Consider the following 27,175-nt stretch of genomic DNA (forward strand, 5'->3'; position numbering starts at 1 on the left):
TATTTATTGCTAGGCTGTGACAAATGCATTTGGGACTTGACTGATGATATCAGCCTGGCAATCCAATCCATTGAGGAAAGCAAAGAAATTCTGCTAAGCATCTCCACTGGAGTTGCAGCTCACAAACACTTGCATGACCTCAATGCTACTACTTTTATCCTCAAGGTATCTCATTTCTTCATTCTTTAATCTTGTCAGAAGAAATCGTTTCCGGAAACAGCTTCTATTCAGAGTTAAAATAAACAGGAGAGGGGAGATTTAGGTAAAATCTGTATGGTGGGAGAAAAGAAGAAATGAAAGCTGGGCCAAAATAATAATAATAATTCTCTTCCATTTTAAATTTCCTTCCTCAGCTATTATTTGCCATGAGAAATAGAACAGATGACAACACATGGTATAAGCAGTTGGATACATAAAAGGGTTACCCAAACATTTTAATGCTTGGGCAAGATGGTTTCCATGGCCACAGAAAAAAAGATCAAAAATAACGGGTGCAAATTACAACTACCAGGAGTCATTTAAATATAACAAAAAACTCCCTAGCAATAAGATCTATACAGCACCTTACCTATGGTGGTTGTGAGTTCTTTCTTAGTTTTTAACAAGAGATTGGACAGTCACCTTTTGTGCATGGCTTAATATATTCTCCTGCACATCTCAAAGGATTGCATTAAATGACCTTTGGGGTCCCTTCCAATTCCACAATTCTATGATTCTATAAATAGATCGAGTTATAGTCTGCAGAAATTTCAAGCTCAGCAAGTTTATAAGTCATTAACGTCACAATGAAATAATACATGATATGCGTACCTTGGTCATTCCAGATTTATTACCACTGAGGCAACTTCAATTTCAGCTTGTGCAACCTCAAACACAATTCTGTGGCATACTCAGTTCATACATTCATTTAGTTCGTCTAAGTAGAAATTTAGATACATAGAGTTGAGAGAGATAGTTGAGAGAGAGGAGGGGGAGAGAGAGAGAGATGAAGATGAAGAGATACAGAGCCATACATGCATTGCAGATGAGTATAGTGAATGGACAGTGTCAGTCAAGAGTAAGAGGTTTAGGTGTGTTAATTCCGATTCAGCTATGGTTGGTTCCTGTAAGCCTTTGGTTGGTCACTGTCTTTTTGCCTAAACTATTCTGATGGGGTGCAGTGAAGTATTAACAGAATAACAGAGTTGGAAGGGACTTTGTAGGTCATCTAGCCCAACCCTGAACCAAGCAGGAGACCCTACACCATTTCGGACAGTCCAGTCTCTTCTTGAAAGCGTCCAGTGATGAAGCTCCAACAACTTCTGAAGGCAAGCTATTCCATTGGTTGATTGTTCTCACAGTCAGAAAAATCCTCCTTATTTCCAGGTTGAATCTCTCCTTGTTTGGTTTCCATCCTTCCTTGTCTGGCCTTCAGGTGCTTTGGAAAATAGCTCGACCCCCTTCTCTCTTCTCTAGTCCAACCCCTTGCTCAAGCAGGAGACCCTACACCATTTCAGACAAATGGCTGTCCAATTTCTTCTTAAAAAGTGAAGTAGAGAGAGGGGGAAATAGATAATCTATGGATGCCCTCCCTTTGAAAGAAGTGATGGTGGGGGAGGTGATATACAATTGCAGAGTAATTCTTGCCGCCAATCAGCTATTGGAAAGCTGTATGGAAAAACTGACTTCTCAGTGACTGGGGTTTTTTTTAATAATCAAAAAAATGAGGTCAATTTTAAAATAACTTGGATGAAGGGCATTTTCCAGGAATTAAGCAAGAGGAGTGCATTCCTTTGATTCTGTTGGGTCTCTGGATGACTTTTAATGTCATTGCTTGTAATAGTCTTTTATGTTAATGGATTGAAGCTGAAGGCAAGATGTTAGGCAGGAAGGGGCAGAGCTTCTGTCCTTCTTGGCGATCTAGTCTCAGAAATGATGTTATTATTGTAATACTAGTTTAGCACCTTGACTGATGGCTAATGCAAGGAGGAAGAAGGGAATTAAGATTTTGGGGGCTGAGGATGCAAGCCTCTCAATGGGTGACATGGAAGAAGCTGCACTCCACAAAGTGGATGGGGTCAAAACAAAGGGATAGGGAAATCTTTTCAATTACGTTTTTTAAATTAAAACAAACAAAAGGCATTAAAAGTAGTTAATATATTCACTTTCTATGTACTTTTCACCTGGAAATATGAACTGTGGTGATTTCTTGAAGCAATTCAAGAATAGAATTAGATACAGAATTAGATATTATAATATAGAGCACTGCACACCAGAACAACTAGACACAAGAACAGTTTTTCCCGAAGGCCATCACTCTACTAAACAAATAATTCCCTCAACACTGTCAAACTATTTACTAAATAGTCTTTTTACCAAGTTCGCTTGGTTCGCCAGTTGCGTCCCTTCCTTGACCGGGATGCCTTATGCACAGTCACTCACGCTCTGGTTACGTCTCGGCTGGATTATTGCAATGCTCTCTACATGGGGCTGCCCTTGAGGTGCACCCGGAGGCTGCAGTTAGTCCAGAATGCAGCTGCGCGAGTGGTAATGGGAGCCGCTCGTGGCTCCCATGTAACACCACTGCTCCGTAGTCTGCACTGGCTTCCTGTAGTCTTTCGGGTGCGCTTCAAGATCCCGGTTACCACCTTTAAAGCGCTCCATGGCTTAGGACTTGGGTACTTACGAGACCGCCTGCTGTTACCTTATGCCTCCCATTGACCCGTACGCTCCCACAGAGAGGGCCTTCTCAGGGTGCCGTCCGCCAAACGATGTCGGCTGGTGGCCCCCAGGGGTAGGGCCTTCTCTGTGGGAGCACCGACGCTCTGGATCGAACTCCCCCCTGGCTTACGTCAAGTGCCTGATCTTCGGACCTTTCGTCATGAGCTAAAAACATATTTATTCATTCAAGCAGGACTGGCATAAATAGTGGATTTTAAATTGGGGTTTTAGTAATATTTTAAATTTTTAAATCTTTTAATTACCGGCCATTTAGTAATAGTTTATTTTAATCTCTTTTAATTGTATATACTCTGTATTTTATTTCGGCTGTACACCGCCCTGAGTCCTTCGGGAGAAGGGCGGTATAAAAATTTAATAAAATAAATAAATAAAATAAATAAATAAATCTGCACTACTATTAATCTTCCCATCGTTCCTATCACCAATCTCTTTCCACTTATGACTGTATGACTGTAACTTTGTTGCTGGCAATCCTTATGATTTATATTGATATATTAACCATCAATTGTGTTGTAAATGTTGTACCTTGATGAACGTATCTTTTCTTTTATGTACACTGAGAGCATATGCACCAAGACAAATTCCTTGTGTGTCCAATCACACTTGGCCAATAAAAAAATTCTATTCTATTCTATTCTATTCTATTCTATTCTTTGCCTGTGTCTCATGGGTTCTGTTATGCTATTATTGAACAACTACATGAAAATGTAGTTATAATTTGAAGTTTCGGATTTAGGATCACCACTTACTTTTTGGTCTCCTTGCTTTCTTCTTCAGAGAGGGATATTATAGTTCTGAATATTGTTTCAAAATGGTGATGGAATTAAGGTGGACTAGCCACTGAAAGTCAAACTTGCTAAAATAGATGATTACTTGAAGTTTCATCCGGTATTGAACAGAATGGCATTTCTCTTGAAAGCAAAGGAGATTCTTCTGAGTTTGGTTTTCACCTTGGATGCCCAGGTTTTAAGCCTTTTCCAGCAATGCCAGTGTTTAATTGAGGCTGAGCTACATAGATCCATATCTGGAAAAGATCTGGTCAGAGTGACATAGCAGAATAGCAGAATATAGGATGTGGACAGGACGTTAAAAGTCATCTAGATGCAACTCGCTGCATTTGTTCCAGGGGTGGATTCTATTTACCTTTACTATTGGTTCACAATGGGACCATGTGTGCGCTTCTGCACATGCGCAGTTCACCCATGATGATGTCGTGGCAGGTGGGCAGAGCCTCCCACTGGTTTTACTACTGGTTCTATAGAACCAGACCGAACCAGGAGCAATCCACCACTGATTTGTTCTACCATATCTCAATTGCTGCTCTGCTCTATACTGTATACAGTGGTCTCTGAAAAGCAAATGAAAATATTGCAGCAGATTGGCTAACAGAGACAGTAAATAGAAAATATGACTCCCATTTCTTGAAACAGCTACACCATACTCTCCATTTCTAGCTACTATTTGACCTTTAAAGCCCTGCACATTTTAAAACCAGAATATCCAGTGAATTGCTTTCATCTATATAACTCTTCCCCTGTACTGATATCATTTTGGAAAAACCTTTTATGTCTTAACAATTCCTGAAACTCCTCAGGTAGAGTACTGTTGAGCAATTTAAGTTCACATCAGATCCTGCACTATTCCTGCAGAGAAGATCCAACTCATTTTCTCATTAATAGCTTTCTGAAAGTTGGTACTAAAACCTAAAATATTAGCATGTGTTGTCCAGTTGAAGTACTTTGATTGCTGTTCCATTTTCTTTCTATAAAACCTAGTGCATATTGGAATGTTAATGTATTGATTTTCACTGTAAACATCCTTGGTTTCTTGAAATAAATTGGGAAATCAATGCTCAAAGTAAATCAAATAAATAAGAAAAAATAGGGCGTATAAAATGGAGGGGGGGAATAGAAGGAATTAAAAGGAAGAAATGGGATTTCCTCTGAATGGATCTGTATTTACTTTCCTAAAATGTTTTAAAAGATTGCTATAAGCAGGATGATAGGTCATATTCTCAGTATATATCTGGTTTTGCATTCTAAACAGCTAGATCATGTTCATATCCATACCGGTAGATCACGGTCAAAAGAAAAAGGGGTCGCTATTATTATCTAGATTGCTAATAGAATAGAATAGAATAGAATAGAATAGAATAGAATAGAATTTTATTGGCCAAGTGTGATTGGACACACAAGGAATTTGTCTTGGTGCATATGCTCTCAGTGTACATAAAAGAAAAGATACGTTCATCAAGGTTCACTTCATCAAAACCACATCTATTAAAAGGGGAAGGAATTGTCTTCCATCATCTCTAAGGAAAAGATAAGAGAGTCTGAACTCAAGGAGTGAAGAACTACAGAATAGAGTTATCAGCTTTGGAAGCCATATTAGGCCGGAAGCTTCCGTGCTGCCACTTTCTCATGTGTGGGAAAGTAGGAGTGGGTATTTAGTAGGGGGGCTGTCTTTAGACAAAATAGCATTCTTCCTGTCGGTCAAGGTCAGGCCGATCCTGCTTCTGGAGAAGGAGTGGTCGGAGTGCTGTCTCGAGATGGGATGGTTGGCGATTGGAGCGAGTGATTGTCTGAGGAGTGAAGGGATGGTTTGGGGGGTTTTGATTTACTGAGGGAAAAACCGGACCTCTCAGATTCGGGTTTTCCCAGATGTGCCAGTTTACCTATCCTAGTAAATAGAACTTTGAAAGATGCTTCCTTCAGAGTTTTTACTTGGAGTTGGGAGTTTTTCTGGAACGCTGACATTCCCACCCAAATTACAGAATTGATTAGATTAGAAATTGGAAGACATCAATTGAATTTTATCAATTAATATAATTTACATATCTATAAAAATAGGTTCATGAATAGATTTTATGCTTATTTCTGCCTCTGAGTGTGCGCCCGTTTGTGTATAGTTTTGGAAAGGAAGATAAAACCTAATACAAACTAATATAGATCAGAAGACAAAAAAAACAGAAAGATGCAAGAAAAGAAAAAAGAAAAAAACAAATAGAAAAGAAATTTAAAAAGATACAAAGAAGTGGTTTCCATACTTCTCCATAGCAGTTATTAAATGCATTTATACATTCCCTTTTACTATAGGGTTACAACATGACCCTCTTCTTTCTATAATTTGCCCTATCTTATCATCAAAATCATTTTTGTCTGTTTTACACAAAAAGCCCATAAAATGTTTCTTTCTCTCAAAGAAGTCAATTTGAACATCTCAGCAAGTTCCATCATCTTCACCAATTATTTTTCTATTTTGGGTAATGCCATTTCTATGCATACTGTGTGTGTATTCTATGCAACAGAGAAAGTGAAATTATTATTATTATTATTATTATTATTATTATTATTATTATTATTATTATTATTATTATTATTATTATTATTATTATTATTATTATTATTATTATTATTATTATTATTATTATTATTATTATTATTATTTAATTTTTATACCGCCCTTCTCCCGAAGGACTCAGGGCGGTGAACAGGCAAATAAAATAATACAATACATTTCAATAAAAACACTATTTAAAAAACTTATTCCAATAGCCTAAATTTAAAATACAATACAAAATATAAAATAAACCCCAATAAAATCCATGTTTAAAAACCCTATTAAGCCAGTCCTGCTCGGAAGAATAGATATGTTTTAAGCTCGCGGCGAAAGGTCCGGAGGTCAGGAAGTTGTCGAAGTCCTGGGGGAAGCTCATTCCAGAGGGTAGGTGCCCCCACAGAGAAGGCTCTCCCCCTGGGGGTCGCCAGCCTACACTGTTTGGCTGACGGCACCCTGAGGAGGCCCTCTCTATGGGAGCGTACCGGCCGGTGGGAGGCATGTGGTAACAGAAGGCGGTCCCGAAGATATCCCGGTCCTATGCCATGGAGCGCTTTAAAGGTGGTAACCAACACCTTGAAGTGCACTCGGAAAACCACAGGCAGCCAGTGCAGTCTGCGCAGGATAGGTGTTATATGGGAGCCACGAGTGGCTTCCTCTATCACCCGCGCGACTGCATTCTGAACTAACTGAAGTCTCCGGGTGCACCTCAAGGGGAGCCCCATGTAGAGAGCGTTACAGTAGTCCAGGTGAGAAGTGACGAGGGCGTGAGTGACCGTGCATAAGGCATCCCGGTCTAGAAAGGGGCGCAACTGGCGGACCAGGCGAACCTGGTAAAAAGCTCTCCTGGAGACGGTTGCCAAATGATCTTCAAAAGACAACCGTCCATCCAGGAGAACCCCCAGATTACGCACCCTCTCCATTGGGGCCAATGATTCGCCTCCAACAGTCAGCCGCGGTTGCAGCTGACTGTACCGGGATGCCGGCATCCACAGCCACTCAGTCTTGGAGGGGTTGAGCTTGAGCCTGTTTCTCCCCATCCAGACCCGCACGGCCTCCACACACCAAGACAACACTTCAACAGCTACATTGGGGTGGTCAGGGGTGGAAATGTACAGCTGGGTGTCATCCGCGTACAGTTGATAACTCACCCCAAAACCCCAAAATGCAAAAGAGGTAAAAAATATATGGAATCTTACCAAAGGTTTTGCTTAGATTCCCTGTACAGTACCTATGACAAACTGGAGGGCCTCCTCCTATGCACTATTCAGTTGTGGCATACACCACAACTAATATGTGGTGTGCAACTATTCAGTTGTGGCATACACCACAACTAATATGTGGTGTGCAAAAACAAAAGTAGAACTAGGACAGGAATGTGAAGCCCCATGTAGAGACTGGGAGGCTGCTATAAAGCCTGTTTCTATTTAAAATTCAATAAAGAACTAAATAAGCATCAGTTAATAATAACATAATTCTCATAACTTCTGCCTTATGCCTGAAATCCATTCCAATCTTCTGATTCTGACATTCAGAACATCATGACTGCATTTTTGTGATGAAGCTCATTAATATATGTATTCCTAAGGTAATTGGTTGGTAAGTACCTTGAAAGAATGAAGATAATTTTTAACAAAGATGTCTCAGTTTGTATCATTGTTATATTCAGGCAAAATTCTCCGAGAAGGACAATCATTCTGCTCTTCAGACAACCCAGGTTGATGATGCTGCAAATGAAATGACAGAACTTCTCAGGAAAATTGATGCCCTTGATGAAAAGGTTTGCTTATTATGTTCATTTCCATCTTATTTTTCTCTTACCTTGAGTAGGATCAGCTTAATAATGCTAAAGAAGTAAACTGCTAATTCCATGAATCAGTAATACTATCAGTATGAACCTGAAGAACAAGTCCTAGTAAAATAAAATGTAATGGTTTAGTCCCGTGATGGCACTCGTGCCACCTGTGGCATACGGAAACATATCTGTGGGCACACAAGCGTTGCCCTAGCTTATCTCCAGCACGCATGCACGTGCTGGCTAGCTGATTTTTGGGCCTTCCAGTCCCACCAGAAGTCGGGAAACGGGCTGACTCCAAGAAAGCCTCTGGAGACTGGGGAGGGCGAAAAACAGGCCTACAGGGCCCACCGTGTCATTGTGTGCCAAAAACGGGGGTCGCGCAGGGGGCAGGGCGCATTGATTATGGGTGTGGGCACGCACGCATCTGATCCCCTGTGCTCCCCCTACTTTTGACACACAACGGCAAAAAGGTTAGCCATCACTGCTTTAGTCCATGACAAAGAAATTAAAATGATAATAGCTAGGCAATATTTTTATTAGAACTAAAGTAAGCATCAGGTCATAAGTTAAGCAAAAACAGGCTAAAGAATTCATATTTTTTTCAAGTAAGCATGATTGGCACGTTTTTAAACTTCCTCAACAGATCCTATATCTTTCTGTATATATATGTAGTGGGAAAAATTTTGAAAAACATGAAAAGTGTAATGTTGTAATGTCATATGTCTACACTTCCATTTCTTTCATTGCCAACAATCAGACTGTTAATTATTACTATTGCATGAGAAAACAAATATTTTATTTTCATTTCTATGTAAGCTGTGGTGGCACAGTGGTTAGAATGCAGTATTGCAGGCTAACTCTACCCACAGTCAGGAGTTCGAACCTGACTGAATCAAGGTCGACTCAGCCTTCTCTCCTTCTGTGGTCGGTAAAATGAGCACCTAGATTGTTGGGGGCAATATGCCGACATTTGTTTACCACTCAACACTGTGGAGTGGCATATAAGTCTAAGTGCTATTGCTATTGCTGTTCTAAAAAACAATGTGTAAAGCTGTATTTTGGTGTGTTGTATGCTGCTGTTTTTAGGCTATGCTCTTCTAATACATTTTTGTTTGGAAAATGTTGACGGTTACATAAAAAACAAAAGCTTTGTCAGAACAATAGATTTTTAAAATAGTTATCTTAAAATCAAGCTCCAATTGGAAATTTCAAATAATTTGGAAAAAGGACCATGCTGGCACATCTGCTTTAGAATTTCAATTCTCGTTTTTGTATGTTCCAGCAACTGTGCTCAATGGCGGGTACAGCAACTGCAGAAAAGAGTTCAGATTCTATATAGGCATCCTCAAGACTTCTATTTGTCCATTTCCATGACAAATAGGGACAATGTGCAAAACAATGATTATACAATTATATTTGGCAGAAAACTCTACTATATAATACAAGGCTAACTCTCAAGGAAATGTAACGAGGACTGTGGCCTTAAATGAAAATCAGTTTGAATTTAAGCAAATAGAAAATGGAGAAAAATCATAGGATGACAAAGATTTCTACAAGACTGTTTTGCAAAAAAAAATACCTATCACTTTTTGACAGACGGTAACTTCTTTTCCTGCAACATTGTCAAATATCTTTTACATGCTACATAGATCTTCATGTCCATAAAAGCCAGAGGACGTATCTGGTTACATTATACAGGCTTTTTTGTGTTGTAGATTTAAATGTAAAATAAAATATTCATGCTCCAAACATCTGATTTTCCATAGAGAAATCAAGAATCAAGCAAAGGTCAGCAGCTGCAGAAGGAAACTATGGAGACCATTAAGCGTGCTACTATTCTTGCACAGGAACTTGAAAATATTGTAGATAACATCCAAGGTAAACTGGGAGCATTTCTGATTCATATGAATAATAGGGTACATCCGTGGAACTGGCAGTGGAGAAAGGTAATTATAGGAACATTTATAAACTGTCCAAAATTAACGTATAAACAAAGAGAACCAGAATTAAAATCCAGTTTTCATAGTTATAGTTTTTGCTAATCAAATTATTTGATGCATACCTTCCTGGGACATTTTTAAAACAATTTAGGAACTTGAAAATGAGTCTTCCTCCCTACAATGGAACAAAGGCTAAATAAGAGCAGCAGGACCATAACCACAAAGCACTTATAGTATAAATTCTGGTCAGTAGAGCCACCAAAATGTTGGCATTTTTTGGTGTTCAAATGAAAATAAAATTCCAAGACCTTTAGATCAATGTTTCTCCACCTTGGCAGCTTTAAGATGAATGCATTTCAGCTGCCAAAATTCCCCAGCCAACAAGTGAGTTTTTGCCAAGTCATGACCTAAAGCAGGAGTGTCAAACTCACAGCCTGTGGTCCAGATGTGTCATGCGCTGGCCATGCCCGCCACTTCATTTTAGCAAAGGGGGGAAAGTCACGATACGTCACACGACAACCACGTGACAATGTGAGTTTGACACCCCTGACCTAGAGTATAGGACGTCTGAACTACTCAGAGTGGTGCTCTGATTCAAGCAAAGAGAAAAAAAATATTTGTAGCAAAATGGTGAATAGTTTGAAGGAAAATAACTAGAAAGGAGAGCAGCAGCTTTGTTCAATAAAATATACAACAAAAATTCTCTTGAATCATCTGCCTCTGCTTTGTGTACAGAAATTGGCAGCAAGGCAGAATACTATGGTATTGAGCATGATCTGAGGCCTGAAGATATTGCTCAGAAGGTCAAAGCAGCAGAAGAGATGCTGAAGGACATCAGACTTCGCAGACCTTTCACCTTCCAGAGGCAACTTGCTGATGAAGAGTCTGAAGCAGCTCAAGACTGTGAGTTCTTCTATGGATTTGGGCCCTCAGCAAGTCCTCTCTGATTTATTTCATCAGATGGGCAGATTCAACTTAGAGAAGGTGATCTTAAGGTACTCAGGCCCTAAATTATGTAGGATTTTCAAGGTGATAACCTTTAAAACTTTATACAGTATATACCAGTTATGATGCCACTAATCAGCAGAAAGGCACGATGGCATTATTACTTTACCTTGAATATTTTATGTGATAATTTCAGCATCTGAGTACCTTGAGACACTTTGGTAAGCAAAATAAAAAATATTTATGGCAAGGATACATGAGTCTTCCTTCAGAGAGCACAGAACTATTGTGCTAAATCACATGTTGAACAGCTGGGAATACAGTTTGCAGCACTTGTAAGCACTTTCATTGCTTATTTTTGAACTCTTCAACAAAAGTTCAACTCTTTTATCCTTCTAAGCTACACCTGCCGTCCATGGCATTGGCATCACTTGCAGCTTAGCTCCATACTCATGTGATTGCACATAGTTTCAGTAGGGCAGAAGAGGCAGCTGACTTCTGATTTTGCTGCAGAGTATTTCCACAAGAGTTTTGCAGCATGAATGCTAAAAGCTTTCAGGTAGGCATTTCCTCTGGAGGGAACTCTTGCCCCTCCTTGTTCCTCAACAAACCACATTATCATTTTGCTTCTCTTTAAGATGCAGCTTTATAGCTCCCTCTCACACACATATTTAAAAAGCAGGCAGAATATTAGGTTAAAAACAAGAAGGGGGAAAGAGCTGTAAGCTGTTAGGATTTATGATTTCGGAGCTCTCCAGCCAGTCAGCTGGAGGACGTGTTAAACTAGCTCATGCCCTGCTCTCTGTGTGTTGAGGTCAGCAGCAGTAAGGATAACCATGGAGAAGTTTAAAAGTGCTGTTTGAGTCTGGGAATTGAAGACTGGTAATGTTGAAGTGCACAAGTTCATAACAAGCAAGAGTGTACTTGTAAGGTGTACTACAGAGACTGAGAAAAAAGAAATGTAAGCACATTAATCACTTCCCTCTTCTCTTAGTATTAAGGAAAGCTGAAAGTTGGGAACAGAAACATAATGAAACCAGGTCTTTGATTCCTGACATATTGGATCAGCTTGGGGAACACAATATCAAACTCACAGACTTGCAAGAGGCTTTGCACCAAGTTACTGATGACATCAGAAAAACAGCCGCTATAAATAACGAAAGCATTGCTAAACTCCAAGTGCATGAGGTACCATGCAGTCAATTGTTTCAAAATTGTTGTATTTTATCATTTTTAACAGTGTAAAATATTGACCGTAATCTGTCAAGATAACCTTGTTTATTATATGATGTATGTACAGCTAAAGAAATAAAATCAGATACTGGGAGAATTCATCCTACCAAATGGCTGGGAGCTATCCAGAGTTCAATATAAGATGGGATTTATTTTATCAATAAATAGGTAAATGAATAATAGCTGTGATCACATAGACTGAGCTTCAAAAGGGAAATGTGCTCATTTCCTGGACTACAGTTGGGGAATGTGCTTATCACAACAGGGTTTTATACTTTATGTATAAGTTCCAATCAGGGGTGAAATGCTCCCAGTTTGGACCGGATCAGCCGATCCATTAGCGATGGCAGTGGGTGTTTCGGAGAACTGGTAGCAAAAATCCCAGCTCCCCCCTCCCCCACCCATGCCTAGCTGAGCCATGCGATCATCAGAGCCTTTTTTTTTTTACTTTTAAAAGCATTTTTTTTACTTTTTTCGGCCAAAAATGCTTAAAAGTAAAAAAAATGATCGCGTGCCACAGCTGATCACTCCCCCCACATGCTATTCTACTTATCACATGCCTCCTTTTGGTATACACTACACACATGCACCTCGCATTTGGTGCATGGTGCACACTGTGCATGTGCGCACAGCATGCATGCACAGCCAGCGAACCTGTAGTAAACCTGTTCAGATTTCACCACTGGTTCCAACCAGTTTTAAAGAATGTCCACATGTATGTCTTGCACAATATGCATTCTTCTCATGTAAGAAGGAAAAGACCATTTGAATTACTTATGCTGTTTCAGAGAGCTAGGAGGAAGGGTGTTGGGACAGTAATAAAGATAAAAAGTATCTTGAATTCTGTCTCAGTCAACACAAAGAAAGATGGAACTTCCTACCATATTGCGAGTTCTTCCCTTTATAGAGAAGCATCACACGATATTTATCTCAGAATAGTCACCATCAAAATGTTCTAACGTTAGAATATTATTCAAAGACCTGTGCAATGTAAACTAAAGATATTTGGAGTGCGAAAGAGCATATGCAGTACTAAGCTTTTGTCTGCAACATCTTAAAGCAGATGCATTTTTTCCAGGGATCACATAACAGACTAAAGTTTGCAGACTGATACCACATTTGCAGTTCCTCAAAACAACTAAAGCATCTTTTAGAGACTATATCCAAAGCACTACACGGCCCTTATTAAAAAATAGTAATGTTTTAGTAAAAGCATTTATTAATTTTACTGTGGATTGAAATATCTAATTTACTCAAAACAATACAAGGGTGATTAGCATACATCCAACATATTTAAGAAATTATTGGTTTTTTTCCCTTACAGAAGCAACAAGAAATATTGGAGGAAGACATTGACACGCTGAACAATACTCTAGGGATGGCCACCGACATTCTAAATTTTTCTCATGAAATCATCTTTGAAGTGAATGAAGCAATACAGGTGATTTTCTTTTTAAATAAACCATCAAAATCCACTGTCTACCCAGTCCACAGAGTTTACATCTTTAGCTTTTAACACAATCTTCACAATGCAGTATTATGCTAGCATCAATTTCAGCAAGACTTAGCAGATACTATGATTTACGATAGCAATAGATTTATATACCGCTTCACAGTGCTTTACAGCCCTCTCTAAGTGGTTTACAGAGTCAGCATATTGGCCCCAACAATCTGGATTCTCATTTTATCAACCTCGGAAGAATGGACGGCTGAGTCAACCTTGAGCCTGGTGAGATTCGATCTGCCGAATTGCAGGCAGCCGGCAGTTAGCAGAAGTAGGGGCCTCTGGTGGCTCAGACTGCTAAGAAAGTCTGTTATTAACAGCAGGTGCTTGCAATTACTGCAGGTTCAAGTCCCACCAGGCCCAAGGTTGACTCAGCCTTCCATCCTTTATAAGGTAGGTAAAATGAGGACCCAGATTGTTGGGGGCAATAAGTTGACTTTGTATATAATATACAAATGGATGAAGACTATTGCTTGACATAGTGTAAGCCGCCCTGAGTCTTCGGAGAAGAGCGGGATATAAATGCAAAAAAAAAAAAAAGTAGCCTGCAGTACTGCATTCTAACCACTGCGCCACCACGGCTCTTCTTAACCATGTTTTATTTTATTTATTTATTTATTTATTTTATTATTCATATTTGTATACCGCCCTACCTCCCGAAGGACTCAGGGCGGTTCACAGGCATATAAAACATTTATATACAAATTAAAATAATCATTAAAAAACTTATTCTAATGCCCAATTATTAAAAATAGAAATATAAATATTAAAACCAATTTAAAACCCCTATAAATTTAAAATCTAAGCCAGTCCTGCACAGATGAATAAATGTGTCTTGAGCTCGCGACGGAAGGTTCGGAGGTCCGGAAGTTGACGGAGTCCTGGGGGGAGTTCGTTCCAGAGGGTGGGAGCCCCCACAGAGAAGGCCCTTCCCCTGGGCGTCGCCAGACGACACTGCCTAGCTGACGGCACCCTGAGGAGTCCCTCTCTGTGAGAGCGCACGGAAAAACAGGGTTGAGGTGATACACAATGAATCTTTAACCACTATTCAAATTGCATCCCATACACATTAAATTAGTAGTAAGTCCTTCCTGGAGTAGTATAAAGAATTTCAGAGCAAATGCACTGTATTTATTTATTTCAATGGTTACATTTGAATGGGAAGTTTAAGAATATAGATTTAGCCCCACTCAGTACACCAGACCAGGAAACTAATTCCATAGAAAGATTAAAAGTACTTTTATTGACAGAATCTTGGAGGTCTGAGTGAGCTGTACTTTCTCTTCCTCCAGTGGATTAAGGAAGTCACTTCCACTGGACTTTAAAAGTATTTCACCCCTGCCTGCATATTTGGGACAACTGCAACCAAAATTTCTGTCTCTAAGCAAGGTGGCTGTTAAGTGATTAGTGCCTGATTTTACAAACTTTTTGCCATGTTTATTAAGCAAATTGCTGTTAAGTGAATTACACAGTCATTAAGCAAATCCAGCTTTCCCCTATTGACTTTGTCATCAGATCCTAGCTGGGAAAGTCACAAAGAACAATCCCATTACCTCAAGACACCGCAGCCATCATAATTAGATGCTAGTTGCAGAGTGCCTGAATTTTGATCATGTGATTGTGAAGAAGTGTGAGGACTGGTCATAAGTCACTTTTTTCAGTGCTGTTGTAACTTCAAATGGTTGCTGAATGAATGGTTGTATGTTAAGGCACTACCTATGCTTACATAGGAAGAGCTACAACAAAAGGGAGAGTGGAAGTCCACACAAAAACCAGGAGTGATTGCCTGAAACTGTAGCATCATTCATCCAGTTGGAAACAATGGCAGAGAGAAATTAAATTGTGATCCTGGACCATGGTATCAGGCTGAAGTACACATAACCACAAGTACATAGTTACGGTCAGCTCAGTGTTAATCAATAGTTACTGACAAAGAAAGACTGCTATGGACAGGCTTAAATGCTCTAATAGGAAGTGTGTCCTCTGAGCCTTCTAGCTAGGATTAACAGGAGTGAGTGCAGATGGGTAAAGAAATGGTTAGCAAAAGATAGATAATGGAGGAAGAGTGATAAGGAGAGGAATTACCCAATGTTCAGATAGAGAAAGATATCTGGCTGTTTCTCTAGCCCCTGTAAGGAAGAATGGCTTTTGACATGAGTTTTCATTATCATGCCTTTTTCCTCTTAGTTTCTCTCATTTTTTAACAGTACAGTATGTGGTCTTGCTATTTTATTGGCTGCTTTGAATGCTGTTTTTATGGTATGCCACCCAAAATGGGTTGAGTAGGGCGTCTCTATAATTTTGACAAATAAATAAACAAATTTACTCAACTTGTGTCAGGGTTGTATATTTTGGGCTGAAGTTGGAGTTATGTAACCAAATGTTTCCTTTATTCAACTCCTCCTTAATGAATAGTGAAGAAAACAAGGGCCTATGACAAATAAGTTTTTTTTTAATTCTAACTTGCTGCAGTTAAGTTTTTCACTATAGGAAAGGGCTCACTTAAATGATCCCCATTTTGAAAGGATACGCTCTGTCATCTCAATGAGAACCCGTTGATCACTTTATCCCTGTCTACCTAATTTGGAAAGACATTTTGCAATTTATAGAAAAATCATAGCTATTTTTTCTTTACTTTTTTTGTTTGGTCAGAATGCATCCAGGTTTTATGCAGAAATAGATGGAGCTAAAGTACAGCTACAGGACAAACAGGCCAACCAGTCAAGGTTTGATGAAGATTTGGTTGAAAAAGCCATGAAATATGCACAGGGCCTTCAGGACCTTGCAGATAACTTGGAGAGGTAACTTTCAAGCGTATTAAGCCAAATTCTCTTTCTACAATAAATTGGTACAATCTGAAGAATTGGAAATCCCACTTAAGACCCACTAATCTCAGGGAGACAGAATTAAGCATGTGATTAACTGTTCTGTTGAAATCAGTGGGTCTTAAAATGCAACGCATTGGATTAATAATACCAACCATTATTAAAGGATATGAGAATTATGAAACAAATGTTATATCAACAGCATTTAACATTAAACTATAAATGCTGTGTTGTTCTTGATATGGTGCTTTAGGAAACCATGTAAAGTCTTTTATTATTCCTGTAACACAGTTGTTGTCTCACTGAATGATTATGTTTCTCAAGAGTACCTAGAGAAATAAATTAAAGACTAAAGTGAAATCTAAACAAAGCATTCCTTATCTCACAATTTCTGTTTTTCAGCATTATGTCATACCCGTTCTCAATATATGACTGAATTTAAATTGTGTGTACATAGTGTTGAGATCCTTTATTGCAGAATAGTTGAGTGAGGATGCTGATTGACCGATGAGCTACCCTGGAGAAGATCTAAACATCTTCTTGCATGTCATGATGGATCATGCCGGTGAGGGAGAGATGGACATAAAGACATAGCGAAAAATTATATATTGATAAATAAAACTACTGTAAGGTTGTCTTCAAATCAAGTTTGACTCCTGATGATTTGTATACAGTTTTTTTGGCATGATATGAAAGTGGTTCGCCCTTACCTTCTTCCAGAATGTCTGTTGGCTTCTCATCCTAGCTTAAAGCCCTGATGTTGCTGATGGCCCTCCATTCAAGCATTACAGTAAGCAGGACCAACCATGTTTAGCTGTCTAGATCAGTCAAGGCTGGTTGCCTCCTAGATGAGCATCTCAGTAGTATAATAAAGATAACAATAATTTCCAATGGCAGTTCTGGCAGATATATAGTGATCTTGAATAATATATGATGTATTTTATTCCCTCCCCTTCCCCCTCCCTTTTCTCTGTTACAGGACTTTTCATGGTATTGACACAAATGGATTAGTACAGAAAGCACTAAATGCTTCCAATGTACATGAAAATATAATTAATTATATCAATGAAGCCAATCAAATGTCTGTCTTGGCATTAAATACTACAGATCGAGTCAGTGATGTAAGTAATAGTATTAGGTATCTGGACTATGCCCTTGAGATCAAGTAAAATCTGTATACTATGAAAATCCCCACATCTTTCTGCAGTTATGCCATTACAATCTCATGTTCAAGGACAGAAATTTGTAGAAATTTGTGGGATTGAAGTTCAACACGTCTAGATAGCATCAGGTTCAGCAAAACTGTGCAAAAATAAGATGCTATGATGTACATCAATATGAGTTAGGGCTATGCTATCTTGAAAGGGGTGCTTTGCTTTTATGGAAATAGGAGCAAAGTGCCTCCTTGAACACTTTCATAATGTAAAGGAGCACCCTGTGTCTAAACATTAAAATGATGAAGCCATATTGCTTCATTTGGCTGCAACAGCTTCTGCATCCATATTTATGAGGCAAATTAAACCCGTCTTGACTCTGTACAAGCAGAGTGCTACATAGATCGGGGGAAGGGATAGATGAGTGGGATAGAATAGAATAGAATAGAATAGAATAGAATAGAATAGAATAGAATAGAATAGAATAGAATAGAATAGAATAGAATAGAATTTTTTATTGGCCAAATGTGATTGGACACACAAGGAATTTATCTTGGTGCATATGCTTTCAGTGTACATAAAAGAAAAGATACCTTCATCAAGGTACAACACTTACAACACTTAATGATAGTCATAGGAGACAAATTTAACATTTAATGATACAACACTTAATGATAGTCATAGGCTACAAATAAGCAATCAGGAAACAATCAATATCAATATAGATTGGGAATTCATCAAATTTGCAGACGACACCAAGCTAGTATGAATAGCCAACACTTCAGAAGATAGGCTTAAGATACAGACGGATCTTGACAGACTTCAACATTGGGTGCTATCTAACAAAATAAAATGCAATGGTGAAAAGAGTAAGGTTCTACATTTAGGTAAGAAAAACTAAATGCATAATATAGGTGGTACCTGGCTCAATAGTAGTAAATATGAGGAGGGATGTTGGAGTCCTAGTGGGCAATCACTTAAATATGAGCCAGCAGTGTGATGAAGCTGCTGAAAAAGCCAATACAGTTCTAGGCTATAATAAGAGAGGGATAGAGCCAGTGAAGTGTTAATACCATTTTATAATGCCTTGATAAGACCACACATGGAATCCAGTCTTGGTCACCATGATTAGAAAAAAGGTTGAGACTTTAGAAAGAGTGCAGAGAAGAGTAACAAAGATGATAAGAAGACTGAAGGCTAAAACATATAAAGAAGAGTTGCTGGAATTGGGTATGTCTAGTTTAATGGAAAGAAGGATTGGGGTGACATGATAGCAGTGTTCCAATATCTCAGGGGTTGCCACAAAGAAGAGGGAGTCGGGCTGAAGGTAGGACAAGAAGCAATGGATGGAAACAAATCAAGGAGAGAAGTAACCTAGAACTAAAGAGAAATTTCCTGACAGTTAGAACAATTAATCAGTGGAAAAAGTTGCCTCCAGAAGTTGTGAATGCTCCAACACTGGAAGTTTTTAAGAAAAGATTGGACAACCATTTATCTGAAATGGTATAGGGTTTCCTGCCTGAGCTGGGGCTTGGACTAGAAAACCTCCAAGGTTCCTTCCAATTCTATTATTCTGTTATTACCTGCTAGGGTCTTTGCTATGTTGAAGCAATGCAATTCTTCATGAGATAATACTTGTCCATTAGGTCAGTTATTGTCTATTAGGAGGCATAAGCTGATGCTTCATATCTTGCTTCTAGATTTCCTGAAGATTTAGGAGGGGGGGCGGGGAGGTTGTTGCTCTGTTTTTAGTACAGTTTGAACAAGAAACATTTCTCTAAGTCCAGGTTGTGCCTGGGGTCTATAAACATACAGTTTACAGAAACTAGAAAGTATGTGGGTTATATTATGATGCCCAACAGCACATACAATTCCTCTAAGGAGCAATTATCTTCAATAGACTGCAAACCTGGAGCTAGATCTTTCATGAATAGAAATCTGGTCAAAGCTTTTTTTTTTTTGCTAGAATAGGGATGCATTTGTCACTAAGTGTTACCAATTTTCTTTCTGCTGCCTCCTTTCTCCTCAAGGATGAAATCTGGAGGATTAAAGTATCTTTTACAATAGAATGGAAGGAAACACTCAGGACTGCAGAATAAAGCAGTAATCTAGTAAAATGCTACTGCATTTTGACTCTTCAAACAGAATGCATTTTCTATTTATGGAAAGGCAAATCCAACACTGTGAGCACGATTCATTGGCCCTTTCCTTAATGTCAATATGAAACACATTACAAATGCTCAAGCAGTATGGATCATCCAATCCACTGGATGAAAATGATTGGCTAATAAATACAAGATGCAACTAATTGTACTACCAATCAAAAGACATCATGCAGCTGCTCCATCTTTTTCTCATAAGGTTATTTATGGATGAGATAAATGTAGAAGAAGCAAATTGAACAACAGAGGATTATAAATGAAAGCCTTTATCTGAATTCCCCATGAATTCTATGACTGGGACAGGTTTATTACATAATAGTAGCCTCATCTGGAAACTCCAAATGTTTACTTTCATGATGTCTAATGTTCTCTCTCTTTCTTTCTTTCTTTTTCTTTCTTTCTCTCTCCCTCTCTCCCTCCCTCCTCCCCCCCTCATAAAATTATAGGCTGCTGTTGGAATTGACACTCAGATAACTTACCACAAAGATAAAAGCACAATGCTTCTTGGTGAAGCCAGAAAACAGCAAGGAAATGCCAACGCTAGTAAATATAATCCTCTCTCTTGATTCATATGTCTCTTAAACTAGAAAAGCTTTGTAATAGAGTATCCCAAAGAAGAAAAATGTTGACATAAGCAATTTAATCATGATCCCCTACAGTGGATTCTGCAATTTAAAATCTTGAATATTTCAAGCCCAACAACATACTTTATCCAAGCTACATCTTTTTATTCTCTATAAATAAAACTAAGAAATGTAGACTACCAACGGACTAGATGAAAGATTTACAGTATGTCAATAGTACTTCTGCAGCAGTAGAAAACAATGGGGTTGCTGGAAGCACAATCAAATGCTTTCACATTTCTGATGTTTACTTTAAAAGCAGGCAAACTATACTGTGTTTTTTTTAAAAAAAATTGAAAAACATTTTAGATTGTTTAACGAAGAGCCAAGACCTGTTTTGGAGGTCACCAAAAAAATTGTATTATCTAAAACTTTTAGACCATCAAATAAGTCCCAGTTGTTATTATAATTAGATAATTATAATTTGCCACTCATTGCTGAAAGCTTTCTTAATTTTGTTTCTTCTACTTTGCAGATGTCTTTAATGTTGAAGAAACAGGCAGAGAGATTAATGAAACATTTGACAAGAAAAATGTTGTTAAAGGCCATTTCATGAAAGTCCTCAAAAAAATGCACACATCAGAGCAAGGTCAGAAAATAAACTGTACAAAATTGTAACCAAATGATTCTGATTAAAGAATAAATCTTTACAAGAAATCTTCTTAAGTGATTTTGAGGTAGAAAGTAAATCAAATCTTACTTGGCTGATACTCATCAAGACAGTTGAATTGACTATTTGGTTGTGCTTTGAAGGTGATGTGAAAGAAGCCCTTCAGATTTCACAGGTGTGTGAGAATAGCACCTCTCTATTATTCATTAAAGCAGCTCAATTTATTTCAGCTTTTCACAGAAGCCTGAAAATAAAAGACATCATTGCTTTAAAAATCACATCAGCTATAATTAATTGATTTCTTAAAATTGTGACATCATTTTTTTCAGGTTGATGTGGAAACCAGAAAAAAACATGGGCCACTTAAATGAATGAGAGGTTGTGTTCATGTAAGTTCCTAATCACACAGACAGACAGAAACTTTATTTCAGTCATTGACAAATAAAAATACATTCAGTAAAGCAAATTTGACCCTTAATATCAACGACGGTTGGTGACCATTTGTCAGCAAAGCTTTACATAATATAGCAGAATTTTGCTAACTTTGGAGAGAGAGATTTATCCTGTCTAACAAATAATGCAAATAAAAATTATCAGTGCCCAAGAAATTTAGACAAAAAAGAATAATCAGCTGGGGCAAACGACCCTGTAGAATTGACAAGATAATACAAACATGGACTACTGTTTCCAAGGCACTTATGAAAACCATTACGGATCCGCTGTTAGACCCCTTGCAATTTGCATACCGAGCAAATAGATCAACAGATGATGCTGTTAATATGGCTCTGCACTACATCCTACAACATCTTGAGTCTCCAAAGACCTATGCAAGGGTCTTTTTTGTAGACTTTAGTTCAGCATTCAATACCATCATTCCAGACATTCTTCTAACTAAGCTAAACCAGCTACAGGTACCGGAACAGACTTGTAAGTGGATCACAAGCTTCCTAACAAACAGGAAGCAGCAGGTGAAGCTAAGCAAGATCACATCAAATACCTGTACAATTAGCACAGGGGCCCCCCAAGGCTGTGTGCTCTCCCCACTTCTCTTCTCTCTGTATACCAATGACTGCATCTCCAATGATCCATCTGTTAAGCTACTGAAGTTCGCAGATGACACAACAGTGATTGGTCTCATTCGAGACAATGACGAATCCGCATATAGACGAGAGGTCGAACGACTAGCCTTGTGGTGCAACCAAAACAATCTGGAACTGAACACACTCAAAACCGTAGAAATGGTGGTAGACTTTAGGAGAAACCCTTCCATACTTCCACCTCTCACAATACTTGACAACACAGTATCAACAGTAGAAACCTTCAAATTTCTGGGTTCTATCATATCGCAAGATCTCAAATGGACAGCTAACATCAAAAACATCATTAAAAAAGGACAACAAAAAATGTTCTTTCTGCGCCAACTCAGTAAGCTCAAACTGCCCAAGGAGTTGCTGATTCAGTTCTATAGAGGAATTATTGAGTCTGTCATTTGCACCTCTATAACTGTCTGGTTCGGTTCTGCAACCCAACAAGAAAAACACAGACTTCAGAGGATAATTAGAACTGCAGAAAAAACAATTGCTACCAACCTGCCTTCCATTGAGGACCTGTATACTGCACGAATCAAGAAGAGGGCCGTGAAAATATTTACAGATCCCTCACATCCTGGACATAAACTGTTTCAACCCCTACCCTCAAAACAACGCTATAGAGCACTGCACACCAGAACAACTAGACACAAGAACAGTTTTTTCCCGAAGGCCATCACTCTGCTAAACAAATAATTCCATCAACACTGTCAGACTATTTACTGAATCTGCACTACTATTAATCGTTTCATAGTTCCCATCACCAATCTCTTTCCACTTATGACTGTATGACTATAACTTGTTGCTGGCAATCCTTATGATTTATATTGATATATTGACCATCAATTGTGTTGTAAATGTCGTACCTTGATGAACGTATCTTTTCTTTTATGTACACTGAGAGCATATGCACCAAGACAAATTCCTTGTGTGTCCAATCACACTTGGCCAATAAAATTCTATTCTATTCTATTTCCATATCCAAGGCACTTATCTATTTCCATTCTATACTGTTTCCAAGGCACTTATCTATAAATCTATTTCCCATCACTCGTGCCTGATGTATGTATCCAGTGACACATATCAGTTCTTCCAAAAATCTATATTATGGTAAATCAGTTTCCTACAATTCACTGTAAATAAATTATTTGCATATTTAGATTACAAATCTGTGTTTATTTAATGAGGAAGAACACTAATGAATGGAAGTTACATGGTTTTATATTTTAAAAAAGACAGGATCATTATTTCCTTATCACAGAACTTTATGTTTACAGATCACACAAAGCAGTTTGAGCAATTGCAAGCTATTGCTACTCAAGCTAAAGAAACAGCTGCAACCATAACCTCCACCACAGATCCAATGGCTGAGAATGTGACAAAATGGTCAAAAGACCTGCGCAACTTTAAACCTGAAAGAGCAGCTTATGAACGTGCCACAGTCACAACTAGGGATACAGGTAATGTGACGGGATATGTAATTGAAGTGCTCCTTGAAATGTACAGCATCTGCCTTCTGTTTCATGGATACTGATTTTGGATTGTGCAAAATTGAATTGCAAGAGTAGTTGTCAAAGAAAGAGAGAAACATGGTTATGTGGTTAGGGCAAACATAGACTTTATGTCAAACCATTCTCTCAATTCATCAGCAATTATTGGTCCAGGACTGTTGTTGGCTTTGCTCAAGACCACACAGTATGGATGCTCTGGCTTGGCAGATCAGATTCAGATTCTGCGTTAGAGGGTCCCAATCCTTATTGTTAGAAATTCTGTTTTATATAAAGTACCACAGAGCAAACAAAGAGTACGGTCACCATGTGCCTTACTGCTCAACTATATAACTATAACAGGAAAGTGTACTTAGAACAAAAGAGCATAGAGTATATACCATAGATCCAAACTTGTAAAGTTGCCATCTACTGGCTGAATACTACTGTAGTTATCACATAGAAATACATTCCAATAATGAATTCCAACAATTATATTGGTTTGAGCTGAGATCCCCTATATTTATCCTATATATAATAAAAATAAATATATCTCATAAATCACTCAATAGCCCTTCTCCCTCTTTAACATTACAATAGTCCACTCAGATCCTTTTCAATAATCAAATAGATTAATCGCCATTTCATTTTTTCCATTTTCTGCCTTTTATAAAAGTAATTCATATTTTATCCCTGACCAACCTGAGATTCCCTTAACTGCCTTGAATTTTAAATTTAAAAAAAAAGACGACATTTAATAAAACTTTGTTTCTTCAGTTCTTCAAAATACAGTTGACTGAGGTTAATTTAGTTATTCCAAAAGTAACTAACATTGGAAATCATTCTGTACACACCTAATTATAGTGAGAAAAGTGATAACATTTGAACTGGATTTTTAAGATATAACATGGGTTGTGGTTAAAGCAGTTACTTTAGTACAATTGTACAGAAAGTAGAAAAATCGTATGAATGTATCTATGCCAGCAGATTCCTCCAGTGTTGAAGAATTAGTGTAGATGCATCCCTTAAACCAAGGGTGTCAAATTGGTGGCCAGCAGACAGGATGCGTCACACACAGGCCACACCCATTCCAGCTCTGCGAATGGGGAAAACATCACAAAATGTCACATGATCACACCGTGACATGGCGGGTTTGACACCCATGCCTTAACCAATCCAGTGGGTTGGCTATGCATGGTTGGCTAACTTCCAGGGAAGTCAAGAACTATTTCTCTTTCATTGGAGATCTTGACATTTAAAAAGGGATGTTCTTAAAGCAAACAACATTTAATAGACTAGAATTGTAAGATGTTTGAAAACAAAGCTTCCATGCTCTACCATAGGAGGTTTTTTTTCCCAATTTAGTTAAACAATCCACTAACTCATATCTTTCTAAAAATGTACTATTGTAAAAGATAAAGAGATTGGTCCACACTGATCTTCTTGGATGCAAGCCCTTGGCTTCTATGTGGTTTGTTTTTTGTTGTTGTTGTTTTTTTGCATTTATATCCCGCCCTTCTCCGAAGACTCAGGGCGGCTTACACAATATCAAGCGATAGTCTTCATCAATTTGTATATTATATACAAAGTCAACTTATTGCCCCCAACAATCTGGGTCCTCATTTTACCTACCTTATAAAGGATGGAAGGCTGAGTCAACCTTGGGCCTGGTGGGACTTTTGCTAATTAACTACTGTGCCATTGTTATTAATCATCATAATCTCTTAGCCTGTAATACCAAAACCAAGCAGTTGTCTTGTTTTGTTTTGAACAACAGTGAGGAGTCTCACAGAACTTGTCCCACAGCTTCTAGATAAGCTGCGTATAGTAGAAGAGAAAAGGGCAGCAAACAATGTGTCAGCCAGCATCCAGAGGGTCCGAGAACTCATTGCACAGACCAGGAGTGTGGCTAACAAGGTAAAGATGCTGCAAAAGAAATTGAGAGGGTTGCGGCCAGCATGAGTAGAATCAAGGAGCTTGGAAACATACAAGAAAAGTACAAGTTTCATTAGCAGACCACCAAGAGAAATGGGCTGCAAGCAATCCATTACACGTGAAGAGAAAGAGAAAGAAATGTAGGATTTAAATCCTGAGATGTGCGGGTTGTGAAGTTGATCTTAGTTAGTAAAGCTGCTGTTATAGAACCATGTGTAGTCACGCCAAGTCCCTGAGTTTCCATAGAGACTTTTCCAACATAGCTAGAATTCCTAGACAGAGATGTATTGCAGTATGGCCCTTCTGAAAACTGAGTCAGAGACTTTGATAGAGTACTTATAGCAAGGAGCCTAATGCTTTCCCTGAATCTCTTTTAGTTTCAGCTTTGATGTTAAATCATTTATTGCCAATGGGCATTAACAAAAGGTTAGCTATGAAGTTACTATTCTAGTCTACGTGATAGAATGGCTGACATACTACTGTTATAGAAGGCCTGAACTTCAACACAAATAGTGTACAAATCAACCTTTCGTATTTGATAGGGTTTTTTTAAAAAAAAATAATCATTTTAAATCTGCACATGGAAAATTATCTTAGCAGTTTATTTTAGTACTTATTTATTTATTGATATGAGGATATAAATATCCTATATGAGGTTCCAGAGAATCACAAAAGGATTTTGCTTGCTATAAATATAAATGAATACCAGTAAATAAATGGGTATTTTATTCATAAAATGACCTCAGTTTTATTACCATTTTTCACTAATGAATCTGAGTTCTCGATATGTATACAAAACAAGGCCCTAGTTTATCCATAGGGCAAATGTATCTATAGAATACTATTCTGGGCAAATCTGAATCTAATTTATTGATTTTATGTTAGATTTTAATACAACTCATAATTTATTAATCTTTACAAACAAGGTTAACATTCTGCCAATTAAATAGCGTATTAAAATAAATGTATTATCATTTCTTCCCAAAGGGAGTCTTCCAAGGTATGTCTAATCTTTCACTTGCATATTTCAACTTACAGGTTCAAGTGTCAATGACATTTGAAGGTCGCTCAGCAGTTGAAGTCAATCCTCAAGTGAATGTTGAAGACTTAAAGGCTTTCACATCTTTAAGTTTATACATGAAGTTTTCTGAAGAAAATCCACAGAGAAAAAAGCCTCAAGATCAGTTTGTTTTGTATTTAGGAAGCAAAAATGTATGTTAACCTGCTAGACGCATGGTGATTTTATGTATATTACATTGTGGTGGTGGTGGGGTATTCATCAAAATTTTAAAAAGGTGCCAATGAGTCAGACCCATCCCTCAGAATTTTACTGAAAAAATGTCCGCCGTCTTGTTCCCAACAATAATCTCTGGCTTTTTAATCCTGTCCATCCACCTTATCTGCTTTCATCTATTTCTTCTACTTCCCTTAGTCTTACCAAACATTCTTATTCATAAATCAGTCCATGGATAAGCCAACCCTTGAATTGTTGAATTTGACTTGTTGAATTTGTTCGTTTTTTTTTCTCTAGACCAAAAATTATGTGGGTCTTGCAATTAAGAATGGGAACCTGGTCTACGTTTATAATTTGGGTGCTGGTGATGTGAATATACCTCTAGATTCCAAACCAATCAGCTCTTGGCCTACGCATTTCAATCTGGTTAAAATAGAGAGGTAATGTGATTACATTTGCTACTTTTGTTATGTATTCTTTATATGATTGGGTTAGAAAAACTTAGGACAATGTAGACACTTGGGGAGACTACTAATAGCATTAATTGCACTTCTTAATGACCTGGCAGAATAGCTATCCC

At 38.1% G+C, this 27,175-nt stretch overlaps 1 protein-coding gene across 1 annotated transcript in view; it reads left to right on the plus strand.

Annotated features, from left to right (window-relative positions):
• Positions 1–27,175, plus strand: part of LAMA4 (laminin subunit alpha 4) — a 145,037-nt gene that overhangs the window by 80,869 nt on the left and 36,993 nt on the right. Inside the window, exons 7-20 of the mRNA XM_058173764.1 lie at positions 14–165; positions 7,727–7,837; positions 9,622–9,733; positions 10,531–10,698; positions 11,735–11,928; positions 13,298–13,414; positions 16,130–16,278; positions 17,282–17,423; positions 20,065–20,161; positions 20,717–20,830; positions 23,217–23,399; positions 25,204–25,343; positions 26,400–26,573; positions 26,893–27,035. Of these exons, the coding sequence (XP_058029747.1) occupies positions 14–165; positions 7,727–7,837; positions 9,622–9,733; positions 10,531–10,698; positions 11,735–11,928; positions 13,298–13,414; positions 16,130–16,278; positions 17,282–17,423; positions 20,065–20,161; positions 20,717–20,830; positions 23,217–23,399; positions 25,204–25,343; positions 26,400–26,573; positions 26,893–27,035 (1,996 nt within the window). The remainder of the gene's footprint in view (positions 1–13; positions 166–7,726; positions 7,838–9,621; positions 9,734–10,530; positions 10,699–11,734; positions 11,929–13,297; positions 13,415–16,129; positions 16,279–17,281; positions 17,424–20,064; positions 20,162–20,716; positions 20,831–23,216; positions 23,400–25,203; positions 25,344–26,399; positions 26,574–26,892; positions 27,036–27,175) is intronic.

Source organism: Ahaetulla prasina, chromosome 1, assembly GCF_028640845.1.
Source record: "Ahaetulla prasina isolate Xishuangbanna chromosome 1, ASM2864084v1, whole genome shotgun sequence".
NCBI classification, from domain to species: Eukaryota; Metazoa; Chordata; class Lepidosauria; order Squamata; family Colubridae; genus Ahaetulla; species Ahaetulla prasina.